Here is a 26,123-nt window from a genome sequence, read left to right on the forward strand (position 1 = left end):
ATTAAAAAGTCATGTAATGGGAGTGTGGTGGTCCTGGAAGTGGGAGGTGCTAGTTAGGGACAGACACACAGGTCTGGGGGGGAGGTCTCTCCTACAGTCCATGTCCTTCCCCAGAGTGGTCCATAATTAACTTCTGCTTGGTTGGCACTTCCAACCAGATATAAGGAGGCTGGGGCCCCAGCATCCATAAGTCAGATACCTTCTTCCTCTGTGGTAAGACCTCTCCACCTCCTTAGATTTGTACATTTGTCTCATCTTTGCACTCAGCATCTGTTTGAATTGAGTTCTGCATGTCTCTTGTAAGATTGGACAGTATGCAATACAGTGGCATTGGTTTAAAATGTGTTTTACTTCAAAACTGTATCTTTCATTTACATAAATTGAGGGGGTGGCCTAGAATGTAACTGGGTTTTCAGGGGAAATTATTTGAATGACAGAATGTGTAGTAAAGTGAGTTGCCTAAATGTTTTCGAACCCTTTGATTGCTAAATGATGAGCCTTTAAACTTGTGTGTTTTCACAACACCTTATGTTCCACAGGGTCCTCCAAGAAGTACACATTCATCTGTAGGAGGGGAAAAAGAAGGTGAGACATGGTTTGAGTCTTCACATAAAAAGTGATGAGACTATTCTGAGAGATACCGCTCATCTAACTCTGTTGACTGGGGAGGAAGCACCACAGAGTCAATCATGTTTCTTGTTTCATCTCTTTCCTAGTGATCCGTCACCATGAGTACGGACGCTGAGATGCAAATCTACGGCAAGGCTGCCATATACCTCCGTAAGCCTGAGAGGGAGAGGATTGAGGCACAAACCGCACCCTTTGATTCAAAGAACTCCTGCTATGTGACAGACAAGGCGGAGCTGTACCTTAAGGGTCTGGTCACTGCCAGGGCCGATGGGAAGTGTACTGTGACAGTCACCAAACCTGATGGCACTAAGGAGGTAAGCCTGAGCTGAAAAGTATTCAAGTTTGTTCAATTACACTATTCCTTGAAAAATCACACTATTCCTTGAAAAATCACACTATTCCTTGAAAAACCTTCTAAATATTATCAAAGAAAATGTCAACAGGCAATATGAAATCAGAAACAAAACATACCCCCCCCCCAAAAAAAAAAAAAAAAAAAACAACAACAGCTAATTCAGAATGTATTTTTGAATTTTTCAAAATGTTGTTGTATCAATGACCTACACACACACAGAATACCCCATAATATCAAAGTGGAATTATGTTTTTTGAAATATTTACGGATGAATTAAAAATGAAAAGATGAAATGTCTTGAGTCAATAAGTATTCAACCCCTTTGTTACGGCAAGCCTAAATAAGTTCAGGAGTATATATTTGCATAACAAGTCACATAATAAGTTGCATGGACTCACTCTGTGTGCAATAATAGTGTTTAACATGATTTTTGAATGACTACTTCATCTCTGTACCCCACACATACAATTATCTGTAAGGTCCCTCAGTCGAGCAGTGCATTTTAAACATAGATTAAACCACAAAGGCCAGGGAGGTTTTCCAATGCCTTGCAAAGAAAGGCACCTATTGGTAGATGGGTAAAAAAACAAACACACATTTTAATTACACTTTGGATGGTGTATCAATACACCCAGTCACTATGAAGATACAGGTGTCCTTCTTAACTCAGTTGCCGGAGAGGAAGGAAACCGCTCAGGGATTTCACCATGAAGCCACTGGTGACTTTAAAACAGTTACAGAGTTTAATGGCTGTGATAGGAGAAAACAAAGGATGGATCAACAACATTGTAGTTACTCCACAATACTAACCTAAATGACAGAGTGAAAAGAAGTAAGCTCGTAAAGAAAGAAAAATATTCCAAAACATGCATCCTGTTTGCAATAAGGCATTAAAGTAAAACTGAAAAGAATGTGGCAAAGAAATTAACTTTATGTCCTGAAGACAAAGCGTTATGTTTGGAGCAAATCCAACACAACACATCACTGAATACCACTCTTCATATTTTCAAGCCTGGTGGTGGCTGCATCATGCATGCTATGGGTATTCTTGTCATCGTCAAGGACTAGGGAATTTTTTTACGATAAAAAGAAACGGAGTAGAGCTAAGCTCAGGCAAAATCCTAGATGAATCCTTATTCAGCTTTCCAAAAGACACTGGGAGACAAATTCACATTTCAGCAGGACAATAATCTAAAACACAAAGCCAAATATACACTGGAGTTGTTTACCAAGACGACATTGAATGTTCCTGAGTGGCCTAGTTACAGTTGACTAAAATTGGTTTGAAAATATATGGCAAGACTTGAAAATGCCTGTCTAGCAATGATGAACAACCAGCTTGACAGAGCTTAAAGAATTAAAAAAATAATAATGTGCAATTATTGTACAAACCAGGTATGCAAAGCTCTTAGAGACTTACCCAGAAAGACTCACAGCTGTAATCGCTGCCAAAGGTGATTCTAACATGTATTGACTCAGGGGTGTGAATACTTATGTAAATGAGATATTTCATTTTCAATAAATCTGCAAAAATGTATAAAAAATAATGTATTTAATACATTTTGAATCCAGGCTGTAATACAACAAAATCTGGAATAAATTAAGGGGTATGAATACTTTCTGAAGTCACTGTATATAAAGAAGCATTTAATTGGTGTTTGAAGGCAGTATATAACATTTTATAACACATTTTTTATGTTGACTAGTCAAGAATCACCATGTATGTGTCAGTGGGTGATAACAAAGTAGTTAGATTAAATGTCGGTATGCATTTTCTTTTTTTTTACGATTCAACTTGTATTTAATGAGCAAAAAAGCATTCAGTCACGTCCAGTTTGATCTGCGTGTAATCTTGATATCTGACTGTTTCAGGAAGGAAAAGAGTTCAAAGATGCAGACATCTTCGAGATGAACCCCCCTAAGTATGACAAGATTGAGGACATGGCCATGATGACCTACCTGAATGAAGCCTCTGTGTTGTATAACCTCAAAGAGCGTTATGCAGCATGGATGATCTATGTAAGAAACCTGCACAGATAAACACACACATACATGAAGATAATAAATACACACATACAGTCCTACACATACAGTGGGGTCCAACAATATTGACACCCTTGATAAACAAGAGCAAAAAATACTGTATTCTAAAATGTTTTATGAGTTGGAGAACACATTGGGAGGGATCTTAGACCATTCCTCCATGCAGAATCCTTCCAGGCCCTTGATATCCTTCGTCTGCATTTATGGACCGCCCTCTTCAATTCAAACCACATGTTTTCAATGGGTTTCAAGTCCCGAGACTGACATGGCCTTTGCAAAATGTTGATTTTGTGGCCAATTAACCATTTCATTGTGGATTTTCATGTGAACGTGGGTTTATTTTCCTGCTGGAAGATTAACTTGCGACCAGGTTTCAGCCTCCTAGCAGAGGAGCAAAATAGCTCCATAACATCAAAGATCCACCACCATATTTTACAGTAGGGATGAGGTTATTTTGTGCTCATGCATTCTAATTTCAACGCCAAACCCATCACTGGTTGGCTTACCCAAAGAGCTCTATTTTCATGTCATCCAACAAATGTAAATGCCTGGAGTTTGCAAAACGGCATTGGAACTTGGATTTGAACCAGTGCTTTGGTCGGATGACATGAAAATAGACTTCAATAATGTTGACCCCTATCTTTTTGAGAGAAAGATATATTACTTGTTAAAAACAAAATACTTTTTTTCAATAATTCTATTAATATAAAATAATATAATTGTGCAGCCTACAATATAGCTCAGTAAAGTGACACCACTGTAAATGAACGGTAGAAACCAAAACATATCAATACAGTAGACTCACATCAGTATACCAAAGTACACCCACATCCTCACATAAATCCAGGTAAAAGTCCATCTGACTTTGCAAATCCCCTAATTTAATTTAATCACTTTCATTCAGACCTACTCTGGGCTCTTCTGTGCCACGGTGAACCCCTACAAGTGGCTCCCCGTGTATGACATGGAGGTTGTCAACGCCTACAGAGGGAAGAAGAGGATGGAGGCTCCACCCCATATCTTCTCCGTCTCTGACAACGCCTTTCAGTTCATGCTGATTGGTACGAGCTCTGATGGATGCATGGATGGATGGATGGAGGGGTGGATGGATGGATGGATGGATGGAGGGAGGGAGGGATGGATGGATGGATGGATGGATGGATGGATGGATGGATGGATGGATGGATGGATGGATGGATGGATGGATGGATGGATGGAGGGATGGTTGGTGGGTTGGATGGATGTCCATAAGTGCATATTGATCTCAAAGTCCATAAATGTTTATAAATAGATAATAATAATAATAATAATAATAATAATAATAATAATAATAATAAGCCATTTAGCAGACGCTTTTATCCAAAGTGACTTACAGTCATGAGTGCATACATTTTTTTTTTTTGTGTATGGGTGGTCCCGGGGATCGAACCCACTACCTTGGCGTTACAAGCGCCGTGCTCTACCAGCTGAGCTACAGAGATAAATAAATAGTATTAAATATGTTTTAGAGACGTATCTACTGTTTTCTAGTCTAGGTTGGAACAGTTTGCTGGGGATATCTGAATTCACTAGCCTTGAATGTAATATGTTCCAAATTGAAATTCGTGATGATGCTATGAATGCAGTAATGTCCCCATAATGTTGCTTGAGTATGATAAGCAATATGTTTTTGGGTTACAGATAAGGAGAACCAGTCCGTCCTGATTACGTAAGTTGTTTACTAAAATGTCATTGAGAAGGTGTTTCTATTGTAATATGTTGGGTCTCTTGGTGTGATGAAATACATGACATTATGAATGGATTAGAGCATTAGGCTATGTGTAATAATGAGTTGATAAATGGGAATATTAGAAAACAGGTCAACAGTGTATTTTTCTATGCTATTTCTTAGTGAAAGCCAATCTGACACTCAAACATGTACCTAAACTCCCTCTTTCTCTGTCATATAAACCAGTGGAGAATCCGGTGCAGGAAAGACTGTCAATACCAAGCGTGTCATCCAGTACTTCGCCACCATTGCAGTGTCTGGTGGCGAGAAGAAGAAGGAAGCAGACCCCGGCAAAATGCAGGTAGGTTGGGCTCATGTTTGCCTTTTTAACACATTTCAAGCAATCAAGAAAAAATTACTTTACCAGTTTCTGAGCAACTTGTGTTTGTTTGTCTCAATCAGGGGTCTCTTGAGGATCAGATCATTGCAGCTAACCCTCTGCTGGAGGCTTACGGTAATGCCAAGACAGTGAGGAACGACAATTCGTCTCGCTTTGTAAGTATGAAGGACATACTGTGGAAGTTAATTTAATATTGGAAAAATGTATTACTGTAGTTCCCTATAGTTGCACTTTAACATTTCAGACTTGATTTGCGGTAATAAAATGTTTTATCACCAATTTGTTTTCATTATTTGCAAGCCACATAATAATTCACATTTCCTGTTGCTGCAGGATTTATTTTCCTGCTGTAGCAAACTGGATCCTACATCTGTATCAATAGATCCAACATCTGTCCAAAAAACTGTAACATTTAAAAGAGGTCTATCAAAGTAAAAAGTTTAGATTTATTTGTTGACCCATTTCTAACCCCCATGCTCTACTATAGGGTAAATTCATCAGGATTCACTTCCAAGGTGGTAAACTGGCTAAAGCTGACATTGAGACCTGTGAGTTGGTTTTGATTGTTTCTCAATGCTTTCCTAAATACACACAGATTATTTTTTGGAGATCATCAAATTTAAATGTATCTCATGTTCTCTCTCTCACTCTCTCATCTCTCTTTCTCTTTCTCCCTCAGACCTGCTGGAGAAGTCCAGAGTGACCTTCCAGCTGCCCGATGAGAGAGGCTACCACATCTTCTTCCAGATGATGACCAACCACAAACCTGAGATAGTTGGTACGGCAAAGTAGAGGTTCAGAGGAAATTATTCCCACCCCCATCTGTGGAACTTGTAAAAAAAAAAAAAATCATAGTCCACATTTCTTTTTGGGGGTGGGGGGGGTGGGGGTAGATCAGCTTTAATATTGCAGATAGATTGTGGCTTCCATCAATGTAATTGTCTGCATCATTTCCAATCCCCCATATGTTTTGTACAATATATTTCCCTTTATTATTTTCCCCTAAACCTACCATCCCTCCCCTAATTGGAGTAAACTAATGGACAACAACACTTATGCTTCTACTTACAGCTTATACATACTATTTACGGACACAATGTATTTTACAATAGTTGTCTTTTGTTTGTTTTTAGTCCCATCCTTCAGCTACCCTCAACCCCTCCACACCATAGTCCACACTATTAAAACTAACACAATGAGTACATTCAAGGTAACAAGGCATCTAGACATGGGTCAGGTTTTTGGGAAATATCTATCAAGTAATGCACTGTGATCACACTAGTCCACAAGTCTCAGTCCCCTCTTTTGATGCTATTTATTATATACTACATGTATCCTTGAGTCCATCTATTGAGTAAAGGAGGGAGAGATACTGTAAAAGGTAGGAGAGCACAATTCTAAGAGATTTAACTGACAAGCCGTTCTCCGTTGTCCACAGAAATGGCGCTCATCACCACCAACCCCTACGACTTCCCCATGTGCAGCCAGGGTCAGATCACTGTGGCCAGCATCAATGACAATGACGAGCTGGATGCCACAGACGTGAGTCAAACAAAGGGTTAACCAAACACTAGATAGGGAATGGGTAATGACCACCATACACACTGAATGCACTGTGACATTCCAACATGGTGGCAGCTGGGAATGTTCATGTATTAATTTTTTTATATACCAAACTACCGTTCAGTTCATCACTGTTGTACTTCCTCTTTAATGCCAGGATGCCATTACAATCCTGGGCTTCAGTAATGAAGAGAAGCAGGCCATCTACAAGCTGACAGGAGCTGTATTGCACCATGGCAACTTGAAATTCAAGCAGAAGCAGCGTGAGGAGCAGGCCGAGCCAGACGGCACAGAGGGTGAGTCCCACTCATAGATATACAATATGTAAAGCATTAGTCCCATTCCCAGTCCCACTCATAGATATACAATATGTAAAGCATTAGTCCCATTGCCAGTCCCACTCACAGATAAACAATATGTAAAGCATTAGTCCAATTCCCAGTCCCAAACATAGAAATACACTGAGTGTACAAAACATTAGGAACACCTTCCTAATATTGAGTTTCACCCCCTTTTGCCCTCAGAACAGCCTCAATTCTTTGGGGCATGGACTCTAAAAAGTGTTGAAAATGTTCCACAGGGATGCTGGCCCATGTTGACTCTAATGCTTCCCACAATTGTGTCAAGTTGACTGGATGTCCTTTGGGTGGTGGATCATTCTTTAAACACACAGGAGATTGTTGAGCGTGAAAAACCCAGCAGCTTTGCAGTTCTTGACACACTCAAATCGGTGCACCTGGCACCTACTACCATACCCTGTTCAAAGGCACTTAAATCTTTTGTCTTGCCCATTCACCCTCTGAATGGCACACATACACAATCCATGACTCAATTGTCTCAAGCCTTAAAAATCCTTCATCTACACTGATTGAAGTGGATTTAACAAGTGGATTTAACATCAGCAAGGGATCATAGCTTTCACCTGGTCAGTCTATGTCATAGAATGAACAGGTGTTCCTAATGTTTTGTTCACCCAGTGTAGAACCCGTAAGTTTCATATAAAAGTCAGGCAGGAGTTTTTGTGAAGACAAAATACCAACCTCCAGAAATTATTTGAAATTATGGATATGGGAGAAAATCTAAACCTAACCCACAAAGAAGTAAGCCAAACTATTTTGTCAGTGTGACATCAGAAACAAGCCATCTTGTGTGCCTGAGTCTGTTGTTGTTGGTTCTCTCTCTCCAGTGGCTGATAAAATCGGCTACCTGCTGGGCCTGAACTCAGCTGAGATGTTGAAGGCTCTGTGCTACCCCAGAGTGAAGGTCGGCAACGAGTATGTGACCAAGGGACAGACTGTGCCTCAGGTTAGGCGGCCAAACACAGCATCTACCATTTTCTGAGCACTGGAATTATTTTGGGGACAAGTGCATACTTTAGTTTTTCCCAAGCTCGTATCACCTTATCAGTAGACATGGTCAATATCGCATGTATTAATTTGAGGTATTATCATTGCAGGTTAATAACTCAGTCAGCGCTCTGGCCAAGTCTATCTATGAGAGGATGTTCTTGTGGATGGTCATTCGTATCAACGAAATGTTGGACACCAAGCAGCCAAGGCAGTTCTATATCGGTGTGCTCGATATTGCCGGTTTTGAGATCTTTGATGTGAGTATGAGACCAGAACAAGATAATTAGTTGTGATTGAGATGGATTACAGCCTTGTATGATGAAATTATCCCTTTTAAAACTCCATCAACAGTACAACAGCATGGAACAGCTGTGCATCAACTTCACCAATGAGAAACTGCAACAGTTTTTCAACCACACCATGTTCGTCCTGGAGCAAGAGGAGTACAAGAAGGAGGGAATCGTCTGGGCCTTCATTGACTTCGGCATGGACTTGGCTGCCTGCATTGAGCTTATTGAGAAGGTAAACTGTCTGTGAGGATTATACTGGACCGCAACAGCAAAGCTCATAGGGATCGCTGTGTGAAATATTATCACAGTTTTACAACGCATCTGACTGTTGAGAACTCAATATGTTTCCTATTATGTGTCCCTAAATGTACATAATACTATAATAGCATTTTTACTGAAGGAATGTGATCCTAAATGTAAATATCACTAATTTGATATGCATCTCTTTTCGTAAAGCCATTGGGCATATTCTCCATCCTTGAAGAGGAGTGCATGTTCCCCAAGTCTTCAGACACTACCTTCAAGGACAAGCTGTACTCCCAGCATCTTGGGAAAACAAAGGCGTTTGAGAAACCAAAGCCTGCCAAAGGCAAGGCAGAGGCCCACTTCTCCCTGGTGCACTACGCTGGTACTGTGGACTACAACATCACTGGCTGGCTGGAGAAGAACAAGGACCCCCTGAACGACTCAGTTTGTCAGTTGTACGGGAAGTCCTCAGTCAAACTTTTGGCTGCCCTGTATCCCGCTGCCCCACCTGAGGGTAAGACTAGCATCACGTCAAAATATTTAATTAAGCACCAGTTATAAATCAGACCAAATGTTCTTTAAAGTCTTTGAATGTATCCCAATTTCTCATGGCGTTTTCACCGGGTTAATTTATTCATACACTTGGTTAATTCAATCATACAATAGGTGTTATTTTACACAAATCTCATTGGTAGCATTTGCCTCTAGATAAGTGTGAAGTTAACCAGATATTCTCTGGTTTATAATTAATGTGCTTGCTGAAGACAAGACCACTCTAGATTTCTTACATACTCTTATTATTATTGTATTTATTCCACCCGCTCTAAGAAATGTACTTTTCTAGTTATCTTCAACTTTTCCCCATTTTAACAGATACAAGCAAGAAAGGAGGCAAGAAGAAGGGTGGTTCCATGCAGACTGTGTCCTCCCAGTTCAGGGTGAGCTTTTGAAAGTTTTAGTCAGTCCTTCAAAAGGTGCATTGATTATCATAAATGATGTCTGAGAAAATGGTTTGTAACCCTCTTACAGGAGAACTTACATAAGCTGATGACCAACTTGAGGAGCACTCATCCTCACTTTGTGCGCTGCCTGATCCCCAACGAGTCAAAGACTCCAGGTACAATAAATATTGAGTTAAATATGTCATCTTATCAGTACAGTATCAGTGACTTTAACAATCCCAATCTTTAACCTGTTTATGTGTATTAAAAGAGACTTGGTTTGTTTTCCAGGTCTGATGGAGAACTTCCTGGTTATCCACCAGCTCAGGTGTAATGGTGTACTGGAGGGTATCAGGATCTGCAGAAAGGGCTTCCCCAGCAGAATCATCTATGCTGACTTCAAGCAGAGGTACACAAACATAAATGGACGCAAGAATACAGATCTGCTCCAAGGGTTTTCCCAGCATCAGAATAGGCTTACCTTTTACGTAATATAACCAACCTATTACAGCTTGACATATTTTAAAACTGTCTCTTCATTCAGGTACAAAGTACTGAATGCCAGTGTCATCCCCGAGGGCCAGTTCATGGACAACAAGAAGGCTTCTGAGAAGCTGCTTGGTTCCATTGATGTGAATCACGAAGATTACAAGTTTGGACACACCAAGGTCAGTCAAATACCCCCAGCAAAAGCTGACAACAAAACACAACTTGAATGATAATTTAAACCCTTACCATATAAAATCTCTCCAGTTGATCTATGCATCCTTTTGTTCTTTCTTCTTCATTTAACTAAAGGAAAAGGTGGAAAAACATTGTAGTGTTTTTTTACTTCAACGTCATTCAAGTATAGAAGAGAAACTAAACTCATTATCATGTGCATTGTGTTAGAGTGGTATGGCTGCAGTTATCTGTATCTGTGGACATTATTAATCTACAACTGTACAATAACTAACTACTTAAACATCCTATCCCATGGTTAGTTTGTAAGCGTTGCAAAGTTTGTTGTTGGAATCAATCTAGTGGTGTTTTTCCCCTCTTTTGATTCAACCCTTTCTATCTGTCACCATCTGTGGTTCCATTGACCATGCTAACCTGTGTCTCAGGTGTTCTTCAAAGCCGGTCTTCTGGGTGTCCTGGAGGAGATGAGAGATGAGAAGCTGGCCACTCTGGTCGGCATGGTCCAGGCTCTCAGCCGTGGATTCCTCATGAGGAGAGAGTTTAGCAAGATGATGGAGAGGAGGTGAGGAATAGTGGACATCTTGGCAAAGCTTTCTATGAACCAATGCATTTTGATTACATACTGTATATGCTGTGAGTTTTTCAGGATGAGAAAGTAGGGCTTATAATGGTTTACTAAAGCTTTTGGGTTAATTCATTTATAAGTCCAACAATGGATTTAGTAACTAAGGATTCTAGCTTTATAGCTGCAGTTTGGCATTTGGCTGTTCAATTGTCATTTACATTTGTGGAATTTATCCATTCATTCTTTAGAACATAAAATGCCTCATGTGCTTAGCATGACCTGTCAGTCCTTGCATCTAGACCGCTGTCTGTGAATTTAAGAGGGGTTACACTTCCCTAGCCCCATTCCTCAGCTGTAAACAAACAGTGGCGGGGGTGTTCCGTTTTGTTGTTCTTTGAATCCCAGAATGTAGCTTTAAGCATGTCACTCACCATGCCACTCTATTCTTTCTGTCGACCAGAGAATCTGTGTACACCATCCAGTACAACATTCGCTCATTCATGAATGTGAAACACTGGCCATGGATGAAGGTCTATTACAAGATCAAGCCCCTGCTGAAGAGTGCTGAGACTGAGAAGGAGCTGGCCAACATGAAGGAGAACTATGAGAAGATGCAGACAGACCTGGCCAAGGCTCTGGCCAAGAAGAAGGAGTTGGAGGAGAAGTTGGTGGCCCTGGTGCAGGAGAAGAATGACCTGGCACTTCAAGTTGCATCTGTGAGTGAACAACAACCAATTTTGCAAAAATATAAAGCAATATGGGCATATTTGCACACACTTGAATACACACTTGAACAAACATACTCCAGTATACTCCAGCTCAAGCTAGTAGGAGCAGAATGAACAGCTTTAACTGTAGTCAATGTTTATAGTCAAATGTTTATGTACGAGGCAGCACAGGTACAGTAAATTAAAATCGTCACATTCATGGTAGGGCAATAATCATGTTCAACTTCAAACTCAAACATGCATGTTCATTGAATTTGATATGTGCTCCCATATGGAAGGCAAGACAGGCAAACACTTCTGTGAAGTATGTGGCTAACTCACATTGATATTGCCAATGTTATATATATATATATACAGTGCCTTCGGAAAGTATTCAGACCCCTTGACTTTTTCCACATTTTGTTATGTTACAGCCTTATTCTGAAATGGATTAAATAAATAAAAATCCTCAGCAATCTACACACAATACCCCATAATAACAAAGCGAAAAAAGGTTTTTAGATTTGTTTGCAAATGTATAAAAAAAAAAAAACTGAAATACCTTATTTACATAAGTATTCAGACCCTTTGCGACGAGACTCGAAATTGATCTCAGGTGCATCCTGTTTCCATTGATCATCCTTGAAATGTTGCTACAACTTGACTGGAGTCCACCTGCGGTAAATTCAATTGATTGGACATGATTTGGAAAGGCACACCTGTATATAAAGGTCCCACAGTTGACAGTGCATGTAAGAGAAAAAACCAAGCCATGAGGTTGAAGTAATTGTCCGTAGAGCTCCGAGACAGGATTGTGTCGAGGCACAGATCTGGGGAAGGGTACCAAAAAATTTCTGCAGCATTGAAGGTCCCCAAGAACACAGTGACCTCCATCATTCTTAAATGAAAGAAGTTTGGAACCACCAAGACTCTTCCTAGAGCTGGCCGCCCGGCCAAACTGAGCAATCAAGGGAGAAGGGCCTTGGTCAGGGAGGTGACCCAGAACCCAATGGTCACTCTGACAGAGCTCTAGAGTTCATCTGTGGAGATGGGAGAACCTTCCAGAATGACAACCATCTCTGCAGCATTCCAACAATCAGACATTTATGGTAGAGTGGCCAGACGGAAGCCACTCCTCAGTAAAAGGCACATGACAGCTTGCTTGGAGTTTGCCAAAAGGCACCTAAAGACTCTCCATGAGAAACAAGATTCTTTGGTCTGATGAAACCAAGATTGAACTCTTTGGCCTGAATGCCAAGCGTCACATCTGGAGGAAACCTGGCACCAAGCCTACAGTGAAGCATGGTGGTGGCAGAATCATGCTGTGGGGGTGTTTTTCAGTGACAGGGACTGTGAGACCCGTCAGGATCGAGGGAAAGATGAACGGAGCAAATTACAGAGACATCCTTGATGTAATCCTGCTCCAGAGCACTCAGGACCTCAGATTGGGGCGAACGTTCACCTTCCAACAGCACAACGACCGTAAGCACACAGGCAAGACAACGCAGGAGTGGCTTCGGGACAAGTCTCTGAATGTCCTTGAGTGGCCAAGCCAGAGCCCTGACTTGAACCCAATCGAACATATCTGGAGAGACCTGAAAATAGCTGTGCAGCAACGCTCCCCATCCAACCTGACAGAGCTTGAGAGGATCTGCAGAGAAGAATGGGAGAAACTCCCCAAATACAGGTGTGCCAAGCTTGTAGCGTCATTCCCAGACTTGAGGCTGAAATTGCTGCCAAAGATGTTTCAACAAAGTACTGAGTAAATGGTCTGAATACTTATATAAATGTGATATTTCTGTCTGTAATAAAGCCCTTTTGTCGGGAAAAACAGATTTTGATTGACTGGGCCTGGCTCCCCAGTGGGTCGGCCTGGCTCCTAAGTGGGTGGGCCTATGCCCTCCCAGGCCCACCCATGGCTGCACCCCTGCCCAGTCATGTGAAATCTATAGATTAGGGCCTAATGAATTTATTTCAGTTGACTGATTTCCTTATATGAACTGTAACTCAGCAGAATCTTTGAAATTGTTGCATGTTGCATTTATATTTTTGATCAGTGTATGTTTCATGAATTTATATTGATTTGTTCTGACCTCTTTGACTAAATGAAGTCTATATTTTGTTCTTAAAACAGGATTCTGAGAATCTGAACGATGCTGAGGAAAGGTGCGAGGGGCTCATCAAGAGCAAGATCCAGCTGGAGGCCAAACTCAAAGAGACGACCGAGAGGCTGGAGGATGAGGAGGAGATCAATGCCGAGTTGACTGCCAAGAAGAGGAAGCTGGAGGATGAGTGCTCTGAGCTGAAGAAGGACATCGATGACCTGGAGCTCACCCTGGCCAAAGTGGAGAAGGAGAAGCACGCCACTGAAAACAAGGTCTAGTGTCTTACCATAGACAGTCTAACCACACAATAATCCAAACAATAATCAACTCAAAACATAGCTTAACAGAAATGGAATTCAAGTTGTATTGTGGGTGCAGGAAAAATTAAGACACAAAATTGAATTGTACAATTTCAGTTGCGGGCTACTCCCAACATTCATTGCCTGTTCTGCTCCCCCCTCATTTATGACTTCCACTCAGAACACTGGCATGGTGCACACTGCCATCTAGTGTTACATCTATAGTACAGTACTTGTTGACACATTTCTAATTTAAATGAATGCAACATATAACAAACTATATCTCCCCTTTATGGTGAAGTATAATTATGTTGTGGCCATTTTCAGGTTAAAAACCTGACAGAGGAGATGGCATCTATGGATGAGAGTGTTGCCAAGCTGACCAAGGAGAAGAAAGCCCTCCAAGAGGCCCACCAGCAGACACTGGACGACCTGCAGGCAGAGGAGGACAAAGTCAACACTCTGACCAAGGCCAAGACCAAGCTGGAACAGCAAGTGGACGACGTGAGTGGAGTTTGACATTTTGGCCATGATAGAATGTAAGATGATATTATCTTCATTTGTTTAGATTTGAAAAATATATTTGTTTTTATCTTATAGCTTGAGGGTTCTCTTGAGCAAGAGAAGAAGCTACGTATGGACCTAGAGAGAGCCAAGAGAAAGCTGGAGGGAGATCTGAAACTGGCCCAGGAGTCCATAATGGACCTGGAGAATGACAAGCAGCAAGCTGATGAGAAAATCAAGAAGTAAACACAAACAAATGACTACAGTATCAGCTGCTATAATGGTTGTTCTTGACTAATTAGGAATTAGCATTTGCATGTCATTCTTAAAAGCAACGTGAATGGTATTATACTCCCTTTACACTATCAAACCTAAACCAACTCTGCAATCGACGTGTTTCTGTTTCTTAGGAAGGAGTTTGAGACCACTCAGCTCCTCAGCAAGATTGAGGATGAACAGTCTCTGGGAGCTCAGCTGCAGAAGAAGATCAAGGAACTCCAGGTACAGTACAGGATATACGCTCCAGTACAGAAAAGCACACATCTGAATCATTTCCTGAAAAAAGCTGACACATTTGTTCTGGCAGCTTCTGATGGCTCTTTAGGAGCTTCTTCCCATTGTAAAGATGGTGCTTCCATAAACTTAGATAGAGGATTTGTATCTTTGCCATGATGGCGTCTGTGATAGAATAGGCATCTAAATATACATGTTTTATGTAGTTAATTTTCTTATTGTGTTTGAAAAAAGTCTAAAACTAATATTGGTGATTTACTGCCACCTGCAGTGCTGGAGTCCTGAACCAAATCTTGTCCTTCATTTATTGCGGCCACTAGATGGCAGTGATATAGCTTAAAGCCATTTACTAACCATTGGCAACCCTATTTGAAGAATTCAATGCTCTGATCATTGGCTGATGGCTCCCAACCCATGGGAAATCCCCACCCAGTTGACTACTTTATAAATGGTAGAAGCCCTCAATGACAATATCAATGCTAAAATGGGCCATTTCCGTCTAGAGTCATCTGTCTAACACTATGGGGGGCTTCTTGCCATTGTGGTTTTGGCTCCTGCATGGGACACTGTCTATTGAATATATTAGTGTAACTGGCTTTGTATTTAACACATTTATGCAAAATATACATATTATTATTTTGTGAGGTTCAATTGTTTCAACTCTATTGTAGTGTTCATCCCCCCTGCTCCTGCCCCCTGTTCTAGGCCCGTATTGAGGAGCTGGAGGAGGAAATTGAGGCTGAGCGTGCTGCCAGGGCTAAGGTTGAGAAGCAGAGGGCTGATCTCTCCAGGGAACTTGAGGAGATCAGCGAGAGGCTGGAGGAGGCCGGAGGCGCCACTGCTGCTCAGATTGAGATGAACAAGAAGCGCGAGGCTGAGTTCCAGAAGCTGCGCCGTGATCTTGAAGAGTCCACCCTGCAGCACGAGGCCACAGCCGCCGCTCTGCGAAAGAAGCAGGCCGACAGTGTGGCTGAGCTCGGGGAGCAGATCGACAACCTGCAGCGCGTCAAGCAGAAGCTGGAGAAGGAGAAGAGCGAATACAAGATGGAGATTGATGACCTCTCCAGCAACATGGAGGCCGTCGCCAAGGCTAAGGTGAGTAGTGATGTTTTGATCAAGCAGTGTTGAGGAGGGTCAACTACATTACCATTCAACTGAACTGAGGTTGACAGGAGTCCCATTTATAAAGTAATGATGGTACTAACAGGGCAATCTGGAGAAGATGTGCCGTACTCTTGAGGACCAGCTGAGCGAGCTCAAGACTAAGAATGATGAGAATGTTCGCCAGGTCAACGACATCAGCGGACAGAGGGCCAGACTCCTGACAGAAAATGGTACCATCAACAATGAACTACAACCCAATGCTTTCCTTCAGTAAAACACAATAACATGTGTTGGGGGCTGTATCCACATAATTTATACTGTACTATTCACCACCTAACTTTGCCCTATGATACCTCCAAATACATTTTCAATCTTAGAGAACAGAGACCCTATTAACTAGATATCCCTCTATCCCTGAAGGTGAGTTTGGCCGCCAGCTGGAAGAGAAGGAAGCCCTGGTGTCTCAGCTGACCAGAGGAAAACAGGCCTTCACCCAGCAGTTGGAGGAGCTGAAGAGGGCGATTGAGGAAGAGGTCAAGGTAAGGGACCCAAAATGGACTCCACCGACCACAGAGATTAGAGCCATATCTTCATATAGACAGTGGGTGTTTCTCAATATGCACACTACCGTACTCCACACTCTCATGCTCCGAGTGCGTTCTCTGAGGACGTTCTCTTGAGTCCGTACTTGTGAGGATGAGAGAGTGGAGAACGCATAAAACATTACATTTGAGAAGCATTCACACTCCACCTACTGTATTACCTCACACATGCTGCACCTCCCCATTCACTAAACCTTCTTCCAGCCAGAACAATGGCAATAGAGACCTAATAAGATACACACAAAGCAAAAGTTTTACTTCATAATTATCAGCTAGCTGTGAATCGTAATAATCTAGCTATCCAGCTAGTTAAAACAGCCAAAAATGACCTAAAACTAATGTTATGTAGATGTCAATCCTTCGTGGGTAGCTAGCTACCAATTATTTGTGGCTAGCCAGCTAACAGTAGTTGCTAGCCAGTTCGCCCTATTGACTTAATATGGGCTTGCAATTGCGCACACTACAGAGGGTATTGTAATCAGGTAAAAAAGCAAAAATTAACACAGAATGTATTTAACGTTTTCAAGAGAAAATATTGTTGTCAGGCAACATATGAGATGGGAATGGGCAACATTTCATTCTGAAGTCAGATCTTATTTTCTCTCGGTTTAGCTCAAGAAATGTTGCTTTGTTTTTTTACGTGGTTGGGTCATATTTCTGTCCATACATTTCGTTGAAACTTGCATCAATGCATGCTTCGAAATGTGTTGCCCTCCATAATCCGTATAACATACTTTGATTTGGACTCACGCTCCGACCCTCCCGTGCTCCAGATTGCGTGCCTCGGGGCACGGTAGTGTGCATATTGAGAAACATCCAGGGACTATGCCACCCTCAGTCTTCTACTGTAATTTGTTTGACTATCTCTCTTTGTCTCCTTCTTTCAGGCTAAAAACGCACTGGCCCACGGTGTCCAGTCTGCCCGCCATGACTGTGACCTCTTGAGGGAACAGTTTGAGGAGGAGCAAGAGGCCAAGGCAGAGCTGCAACGCGGCATGTCAAAGGCTAACAGTGAGGTGGCTCAGTGGAGGACTAAGTATGAAACTGATGCCATCCAGCGCACAGAGGAGCTGGAGGAGGCCAAGTGAGTCACATGCAACAGCAAAAACTCAAATATAGAGTGTGGGTGGTAAGAGGGCTCTGAGAAAATGTTACGTCAATATAAATTGTAACTTATGTTTCAAACCGAAACATCACCCTCTGTTGTCCAACAGGAAGAAGCTGGCCCAGCGTCTGCAGGAGGCTGAGGAGACCATTGAGGCGACCAACTCCAAGTGCGCCTCCCTGGAGAAGACCAAGCAGAGGCTGCAGGGAGAGGTGGAGGACCTCATGATTGACGTTGAGAGAGCCAACGCAATGGCCGCCAACCTCGACAAGAAGCAGAGGAACTTTGATAAGGTAAAAATTAAGAAACCTCACCCTTGTTATTTTCTGTCAGATTCATTGTAGTATATTTCTGATTCAAAGCTCTTCATCAATGACTTCTAATGAAAATCCCATGAATTTCCCTAGGTTCTGGCAGAGTGGAAGCAGAAGTATGAGGAGGGTCAGGCTGAGCTGGAAGGAGCTCAGAAGGAGGCTCGCTCTATGAGCACTGAACTCTTCAAGATGAAGAACTCCTATGAGGAGGCTCTGGATCATCTGGAGACTCTGAAGAGAGAGAACAAGAACCTGCAACGTGAGCATTTAATCGCTATACCTTTTAACAACCCAAGGAAGTGGAGAGCAATTCGATTTGCAAGACCATATGAAGTGCTGTTAATTAACTGTTATTTTGATTCAATGTCAATTTCAGTGCATTGGCATATCCACTGAAAATCTCCCAAGTCTAAACAGCTCCTGTGTGTTTGTGTGCAGAGGAGATCTCTGACCTGACTGAGCAGATCGGAGAGACTGGCAAGAGTATCCATGAGCTGGAGAAGGCCAAGAAGACCGTGGAGACAGAGAAGTCTGAGATCCAGACCGCTCTGGAGGAGGCTGAGGTACAAACTACAGCTGTTTGATGAGATAAGCAGTGTTACACTAGCCAATGCCAGCTACAGTCAAATGCTCCCTGTATTGGTGTTTATTGTAGTCATATATATTTAATTCCTACATCCAAATGTATTGAACACAATTCGCCTGACTGCTTCTGTTTGTCCAGGGCACACTGGAGCACGAGGAATCCAAGATTCTGCGTGTGCAGCTGGAGCTGAACCAGATCAAGGGTGAGGTGGACAGGAAGATCGCTGAGAAGGATGAGGAGATGGAGCAGATCAAGAGGAACAGCCAGAGGGTCGTTGACTCCATGCAGAGCACCCTGGACTCTGAGGTCAGGAGCAGGAATGATGCCCTGAGGGTGAAGAAGAAGATGGAGGGAGACCTGAACGAGATGGAGATCCAGCTGAGCCACTCCAACAGGCAGGCCGCTGAGGCCCAGAAACAGCTGAGGAACGTCCAGGGACAGCTCAAGGTAAAAGGACTGGGACATCAGGATAAAAAATCTGAACATGGAGAAGGATTTGTTTGTGAATCTGTAGAAAATAATACAACAGAGGCATTTAGGAGTGGACTATGTACTGTATAAAGGTGGAAATTCTTACCAATTAACCTATGTCATTGTGAACCCCAGGATGCTCAATTGCACCTTGATGACGCCGTCCGCGCTGCAGAGGACATGAAGGAGCAGGCAGCCATGGTGGAGCGCAGAAATGGTCTGATGGTGGCTGAAATCGAGGAGCTGAGAGTTGCTCTGGAGCAGACAGAGAGAGGCCGCAAAGTGGCTGAGACTGAGCTGGTAGATGCCAGCGAGCGTGTTGGACTGCTGCACTCCCAGGTATGGGTCAAAAGCCAATGAAACTCAACCAACCATACCGTTTACACACAACAGTATTTCAACAGCGCTTGCTTTTAGATTTTCATAATATCAGCCCTGTGACATGTAAGTTCTCTTGAGAGTCTAACAAATCGTCTTGTTTCCTCCTTCAGAACACCAGCCTTCTGAACACCAAGAAGAAGTTGGAGACTGACCTGGTGCAGGTGCAGGGAGAGGTTGACGACATCGTCCAGGAGGCCAGGAATGCAGAGGAGAAGGCCAAGAAGGCCATCACTGACGTGAGTCCTTGAATTACATCAACTTGATTTGTCCCCTAGGGTCAATGGTAGCTGGGCTGGTTAAGAACAACAAAGTTCTCAGAGGAATGTTATGATTGGTGCCAATTGGTGCATTAATTAAACAAACTACTTTTCCAGGCGGCCATGATGGCTGAGGAGCTGAAGAAGGAGCAGGACACCAGCTCTCACCTGGAGAGGATGAAGAAGAACCTGGAAGTCACAGTCAAGGACCTGCAGCACCGCCTGGATGAGGCTGAGAATCTGGCCATGAAGGGAGGCAAGAAGCAGCTCCAGAAACTGGAGTCCAGGGTGAGTTAACAGCAGGGTGGATTGAAATAAATGTATTTGATCATATAAAAATACGCAGGAGCATTGTGTAATGACTTTTTCTCTCAATAACCCACCTAGATCAGGGGTTCCCAAACTTCTTTGCATCAGGGACCCCATAATGTCAGAACACAACTCCTACTTTAGTGTGCGATAAAAATAGCATCTACTCAGTTTTACTATGACTTCAGCAATACATGGTCAGACTAATCAAGTCTCGTGCCCTGGGGAAAGAACATTTTAAAGTCTTGGCATCAGAAAGAAAATGTTGCAGTTTTAAAGCTAATTTCTTGCAATTCTACACATGTTGCCATAGGGCGGAGAGAAAATTTTGCAGTTTTAAAGCTTAAATGAGAGTCTAAACCCTGTGTAAGCCAGAGGAGGGGAGGGGGGTACTACTAAGCAATATGGAGTTGTTTTAAGAAGGTCATACCAAGGATAATTTTGCTATTTGATTTTGAATTTGAAGACCCATTGAAGTATAAAAAAAAATATATAAAACATTTATTTGATGAAAAATGTTATCTGGCCTTACTGCTATTAGCCCATACAAACGCATTGAATAACAGATTCACTACATGGAACAACAGATAGTCCCCCCCAAAAAATCTAAATAAGTTTGTTCTGAAGTGTGTATCCTATATCTGAGAGATATAAGAAAGATCAGGAACATTTTATTTAACCCCTTTGTCACTTAAGTCTCCATTTATACTGTACTTCCATACATTTTTTCTACTGATACCGGGGGACCTTCAGACGAGTCTTGTGAGGCTTGTGGGCGTCCTGGAGAGTCTCACCTTTACACAGAGGGGTCATAGTGTGTAGCCCAAACTTTTCGGACACTACAGACGATGTTGTAAGAAAACCCATTTTCGGGATGTCTCATGGTCTGTCTGACAAGCACCGCTCTCGCTCTGTCGCCTTTCACCGCAAATGCAGAAGTGTTACATAGGCTGATGCGGTGGATTGAGATGCATCCAATGCAAAAAAACATGTCTCTAGCGTAAAACTGACAGACGTTTATGGGGATTTTTAAAATATCCTAAATTAGATTTTTCCGGGGGCATGGATATCGACCTTAGGGGGTTAAATTATGGTGCATTTATGCTCAAAATAAAACATTTGGGGAATATGTTACACTTATATAGTTGGAGTTGAGAAGAATTGGAGCCAAGACCTTCGATGTAAAAAATTATTTATCTAGTTGCATTTGTTCAGGCTTGTACAGTTGTCTTGGATTACTTCTTCTAAACTGCCATTTCATGAATAGATATTATTATTATTATTATTATTAACTACATTTGCATCATTTCTCTCTCTAGATCGCTAGCTACATGTCTAATTCACTCTGCTGCAAAAGTGCCGCTGCTAGGGCAGCTAGCATTGCTATCCGAGGCTACCAGCTAGCAGTCTAACGGATGAATTTGCATGTAGGCTAGCGGACTTTCAAAAGTTCATAAAAACGTGAAAACACAACATAACATCTTAACAAACATATGTACATACTCTGGAAACATTACCGTCTCAAATATGGTGCTATTCCACTCAATAACCTTAAAAATAAAGACATTAAAATGTATTTATATCGGTGCTTCTGTCTTGCTGTTGACATGGCAAACTTCTTTCAGCAATCTCACACAGTGAGTTGCGAAAGTATTCACCCCCCTTGGCATTTTTCCTATTTTGTTGAATTAGAACCTGGAATTAAAATGGATTTTGGGGGGGGGGGTTGTATCATTTGATTTACACAACATGCCTACCACTTTGAAGATGCAAAATCTTTTTAGGGGTGAAACAAACAAGAAATAAGACAAGAAAAACAGAAAACTTGAGCATGCATATCTATTCACCCCCCCCAAAGTCAATACTTTGTAGAGTCACCTTTTGCAGCAATTACAGCTGCAAGTCTCTTGGGGTATGTCTCTATAAGCTTGGCACATCCAGCCACTGGGATTTTTGCCCATTCTTCAAGGCAAAACTGCTCCAGCTCCTTCAAGTTGGATGGGTTCCGCTGGTGTACAGCAATCTTTAAGTCATACCACAGATTCTCAATTAGATTGAGGTCTGGGCTTTGACTAGGCCATTCCTAGACATTTAAATGTTTCCCCTTAAACCACTTGAGTGTTGCTTTAGCAGTATGCTTAGGGTCATTGTCCTGCTGGGGGGAAAAAATGTATGCACTAACTGTAAGTCGCTCTGGATAAGAGCGTCTGCTAAATGACTAAAATGTCAATGTAAAAATGTAAATGTATTATACCCTTCTTTCCACAGATCCCTGGTAGTTTAATCTGTTGTTGCTAGCAATATTCATATTTTTTTATTCCACTTTGGGAACCACTGATAATGAAAATGTGTTATTATTATTACAGACCCCTTCAATTAAAAGTTTAAAAGTACATAGAAACAGATATCAATTGTTCCTCCTTGACTGGGTAGAAGACTGTACCTCTGTTTTATAAAGATGAGTAACTTCTGATTTCACCACAAACAAATGCCTACGTTTATTTTTTCCACAAAGGTGCGTGAGCTCGAGACTGAGGTGGAGGCCGAGCAGAGAAGAGGTGTAGACGCAGTCAAGGGAGTCCGCAAGTATGAGCGCAGAGTCAAGGAGCTCACTTACCAGGTAAGAGAAAGTGCCTTCTTCACACACTTGACACTAACACAGACAGGTTTGTGTATAAAACTATATTGATATTGATTCTTTGCTCTTCTCCCACAGACTGAGGAGGATAAGAAGAACGTTAGCAGACTTCAGGACCTGGTAGATAAGCTGCAGTTGAAAGTGAAGGCCTACAAGAGGCAGGCTGAGGAAGCGGTGAGTCAGACTTAGTCAAATACTCTGAAAGCATACGTTTGAAAACATGGTTTCCCTTGTGTACATTACAAAACTTAATGTCCATATAGTTTAGTTGAAGTAAGTGTTGCTACATCACATCAGTCAACAATGACTCAGTTGATAGTGCAAGTCATTACTGAAGATATTATACACATTTCTGAGTGCCTCCTATGCCTATGTGTTACTAACTTAAAGGAGAGGGGGTTGAATAATAATTTGCTGGTCTAGTTTGATCCCCTGTTCCGCCACTCACTTTCTCTGCTGTATCATCCATCTCCCTATATACATTGCTATCATAAATCTGCCAATATTTGTTTAGTTGAAAATACATTTAACAATGTATATTTTAATTTGCTACCTGAAGCTTCAAAAAGTGTAAATACTGATGTTCTGCTCTCCCTATCTTTTCCTCACCCAGGAGGAAGCAGCAAACCAGCACATGTCTAAGTTCAGGAAGGTTCAGCATGAGCTGGAGGAGGCTGAGGAGCGTGCTGACATCGCTGAGACTCAGGTCAACAAGCTCAGAGCCAAGACCCGTGACACTGGAAAGGTACAGAACTGCTGCTGACTCATGTTTAAATATGACCACATCAACACCAATTATGATTCAGTCTTCACAGAGGTCAATACTGACCTTTTACACTCAACTGTATTTAAGAAGCACATTTCAGGTAGGGCAAAAAAATAAAGGTTAATTCTGTTGGTTCAAAAGTGAAAATCCAAGCTGAGCACTGAGCCTTAAAATGCTTGATCCATTATATTCTATCCAAGTCTATCCATATATTTTACATGTTCATTATTATTACTGATCCATTATATTATTTCATTCTTACAGGGCAAAGAAGCTGCTGAATAAATGAAGTCCAAAGTATTGAAGATCTAAGTCATCATTTTCCTGTGTTGCATAAAATATGATTTTCATGGTGAAATGTTGAGCATTGATTAAAAACATGTTGACCTACATACACTTCCTTTGTGACTGTGGACTTATTACTCAGAAAACTGCTTTTTAATACCATAAAAATATTGTACTTTAATTAAAGGAGCAATCTGGGATTCCAACATCAACAAAGCACGTACCCCAACAAAGCGGTCACTGTTTTTGGTAAACAGCTGAGGGATGAGGATGGAGAAATGTAACCACTCAAATTCATAGACTAAGCTATGGTTCACAAGGACTGACCTTCCAAACATCAACATGATCATTTTAACTATGGACAGGCCCAAATGTAAATGTTTAAAAAATAAAAAGATATGAGAAGAATATGCATAACCATGGTAGCAGTTGAAAGGGAACAATTTGGAGATTGTTGGGAAATTCTCAGAACAAAGTTCTAAGGAAATAGACCGGATATTTGCATTTGAATGCTATCACAGATTATGCAAATATTAATATCTCGTGGACAGACTACTTAAACGGTAATCAAATCAAATTGTATTTGTCACATGCGCCGAATACAACAGGTGTAGACCTTACCATTGTCACGCCCTGGCTCTGGGGACTCTAGTATGTTGAGCCAGGGTGTGAGTTTTCATTTGTTTATGTTCTAGTTGTTGTAATTCTATGTTGGCCAGGGTGGCTCCCAATCAGAGACGGCTGTAGCTCGTTGTCTCTGATTGGGAGTCATACTTAGGTAGCCGTTAGGCATTCATTATTTGTGGTTTCTTGTTCCGTGTTGGTTTGTTTATGTAACCAGGGACGTCACGTTTTCGTTTTGTTGTTTTGTTCGTGTGTTCATTCAAGTTTAATAAAATGTTCGCATTCAACGCTGCGCCTTGGTCCTCCTCTATGAATGACGATCGTGACAACCATGAAATGCTTACTTACAAGCCCTTAACCAACAATACAGTTAAAGAAATAGAGTTGAGAAAATATTTACTAAATAAACTAAAGTAAAAAATAAAATAAAAAGTAACACAATAAAATAACAATAATGAGGCTATATACAGGGGGTACCAGTACCGAGTCAATGTGCGGGGGTACAGGTTAGTCGAGGTAATTTGTACGTGTAGGTAGGGGTAAAGTGACTATGCATTGATAATAAACAGTGAGTAGCAGCAGTGTAAAAACAAAAGGTGGTGTCAATGTAAATAGTCTGGTGGCCATTTGATTAATTGTTCAGCAGTCGTATGGCTTGGGTGTAGAAGCTGTTAAGGAGACTTTTGGACCTAGACTTGGCGCTCCGGTACCGCTTGCCGTGCGGTAGCAGAGAGAACAGTCTGTCACTTGGGTGACTGGAGTCTTTGACAATTTTTTTGGCCTTTGTAGTATCTTAAACAGTCTAGATAAAGTAGGAAACGTGGCCCTAAGATTTTGCTGATGTGGCAAAATGGTGTACTCTACTGTGCTGGAAAACATCTGGAAAGCATTACTAAATTCCTGGAAAAGAGGATATGTAATGGCCTGGGATTGGTTTTTTAGAATCACACCATAATACGTCACAAAGGATATAAAACCATGTCTTGAACGATAGAATAGGGAGAATAGTTAATCAGATTGGCTCGGGCTGTTTTCCAGACATCTGCAGGTGTCTGTCAAATTCTGATGCTGGAACCTTTGTTATAATAAACCTTTGAAAACAGAGTACAGTGTCGGCGGATTCCTTATCATTACAGCTTGGACCAGCAAAAGTGTTTCTTTTAGTAACCACATTTAATGGCGACGAGGTAGTTTTATTTTATTTTTTATTCTTTTTGGGGCGTGTTACGTCTTCTCTTTGCATTCCACTCCTGGGCTACAAAGTGACTCCCGCTCAAAGAAGCCGGCTAAAAAAGGTGAGATTTTTCACTAATATTGGGCGTTGGCCGTTTTGTGAGTCCAGAGTGTGTGCGTTCAAGATGTACCGTTAAATTACTTATGCGTGCGTTTTGCTGGTTCTTTTTGCTGTGTGATAGGAATTCCGTTCTAAATTTTCTAAATTAGTTTGAGTGTCTGTAGGACACACCGACAGGACACCGATGTTTTGGCTTGAATAAAAGTGCAAGGAGTGTCCAAGGAAAGGCTTAGAGGATAACGTTTGAAATGAGTTGACAGTATACTTTTAGGGCGCCGTTAATTTAAGGAAGCCCTCAAACGAGGCGATCATTAGAGATGGGCCATAAATCTTGATAGTTATTAGATTGACTCTCAAGTCAGTTCTCGGAACTGCTGGTTTAAGACAATATATTCAATTGTAAGTTTACCGCTCTGAATTTGTTTGACGAAACATCTGTCTGAAGTAATCCTCTCTTTTGAATGTCTAAAATCTGAAGGTAGCAGAAA

The 26,123-nt window shown here is 41.6% G+C and overlaps 1 protein-coding gene across 2 annotated transcripts; it reads left to right on the forward strand.

The window, feature by feature from the left end:
* Positions 1-728: 728 nt before the first annotated feature.
* LOC311124679 (myosin heavy chain, fast skeletal muscle-like) lies at positions 729-23,717 on the forward strand (the record flags this gene model as incomplete). 2 transcript variants are annotated; one of them, XM_084198784.1, is made up of 39 exons in its annotated part: positions 729-944; positions 2,858-3,004; positions 3,933-4,089; positions 4,709-4,736; positions 4,983-5,097; positions 5,199-5,291; positions 5,624-5,684; positions 5,816-5,914; positions 6,575-6,678; positions 6,857-6,995; positions 7,886-8,004; positions 8,156-8,305; positions 8,400-8,570; positions 8,795-9,098; positions 9,458-9,522; positions 9,614-9,701; positions 9,817-9,934; positions 10,070-10,193; positions 10,632-10,768; positions 11,232-11,487; positions 13,613-13,855; positions 14,210-14,386; positions 14,483-14,628; positions 14,797-14,887; positions 15,605-15,994; positions 16,107-16,233; positions 16,424-16,542; positions 17,493-17,689; positions 17,820-18,003; positions 18,118-18,283; positions 18,463-18,587; positions 18,749-19,057; positions 19,217-19,420; positions 19,573-19,698; positions 19,837-20,007; positions 22,544-22,648; positions 22,745-22,840; positions 23,280-23,411; positions 23,697-23,717. In XM_084198784.1, 39 exons carry the CDS (start codon positions 729-731, stop codon positions 23,715-23,717), a joined length of 5,820 nt encoding a protein of 1,939 aa, XP_084054910.1. The 2 variants fall into 2 exon arrangements, with proteins under 2 accessions (XP_084054910.1, XP_084054911.1); XM_084198785.1 differs by having other exon boundaries at positions 2,870-3,004.
* Between the last annotated feature and the right edge of the window lie 2,406 nt (positions 23,718-26,123).

This window comes from Coregonus lavaretus (assembly GCF_964263955.1).
Source record: "Coregonus lavaretus genome assembly, contig: HAP1_SCAFFOLD_79, whole genome shotgun sequence".
NCBI classification, from domain to species: domain Eukaryota; kingdom Metazoa; phylum Chordata; class Actinopteri; order Salmoniformes; family Salmonidae; genus Coregonus; species Coregonus lavaretus.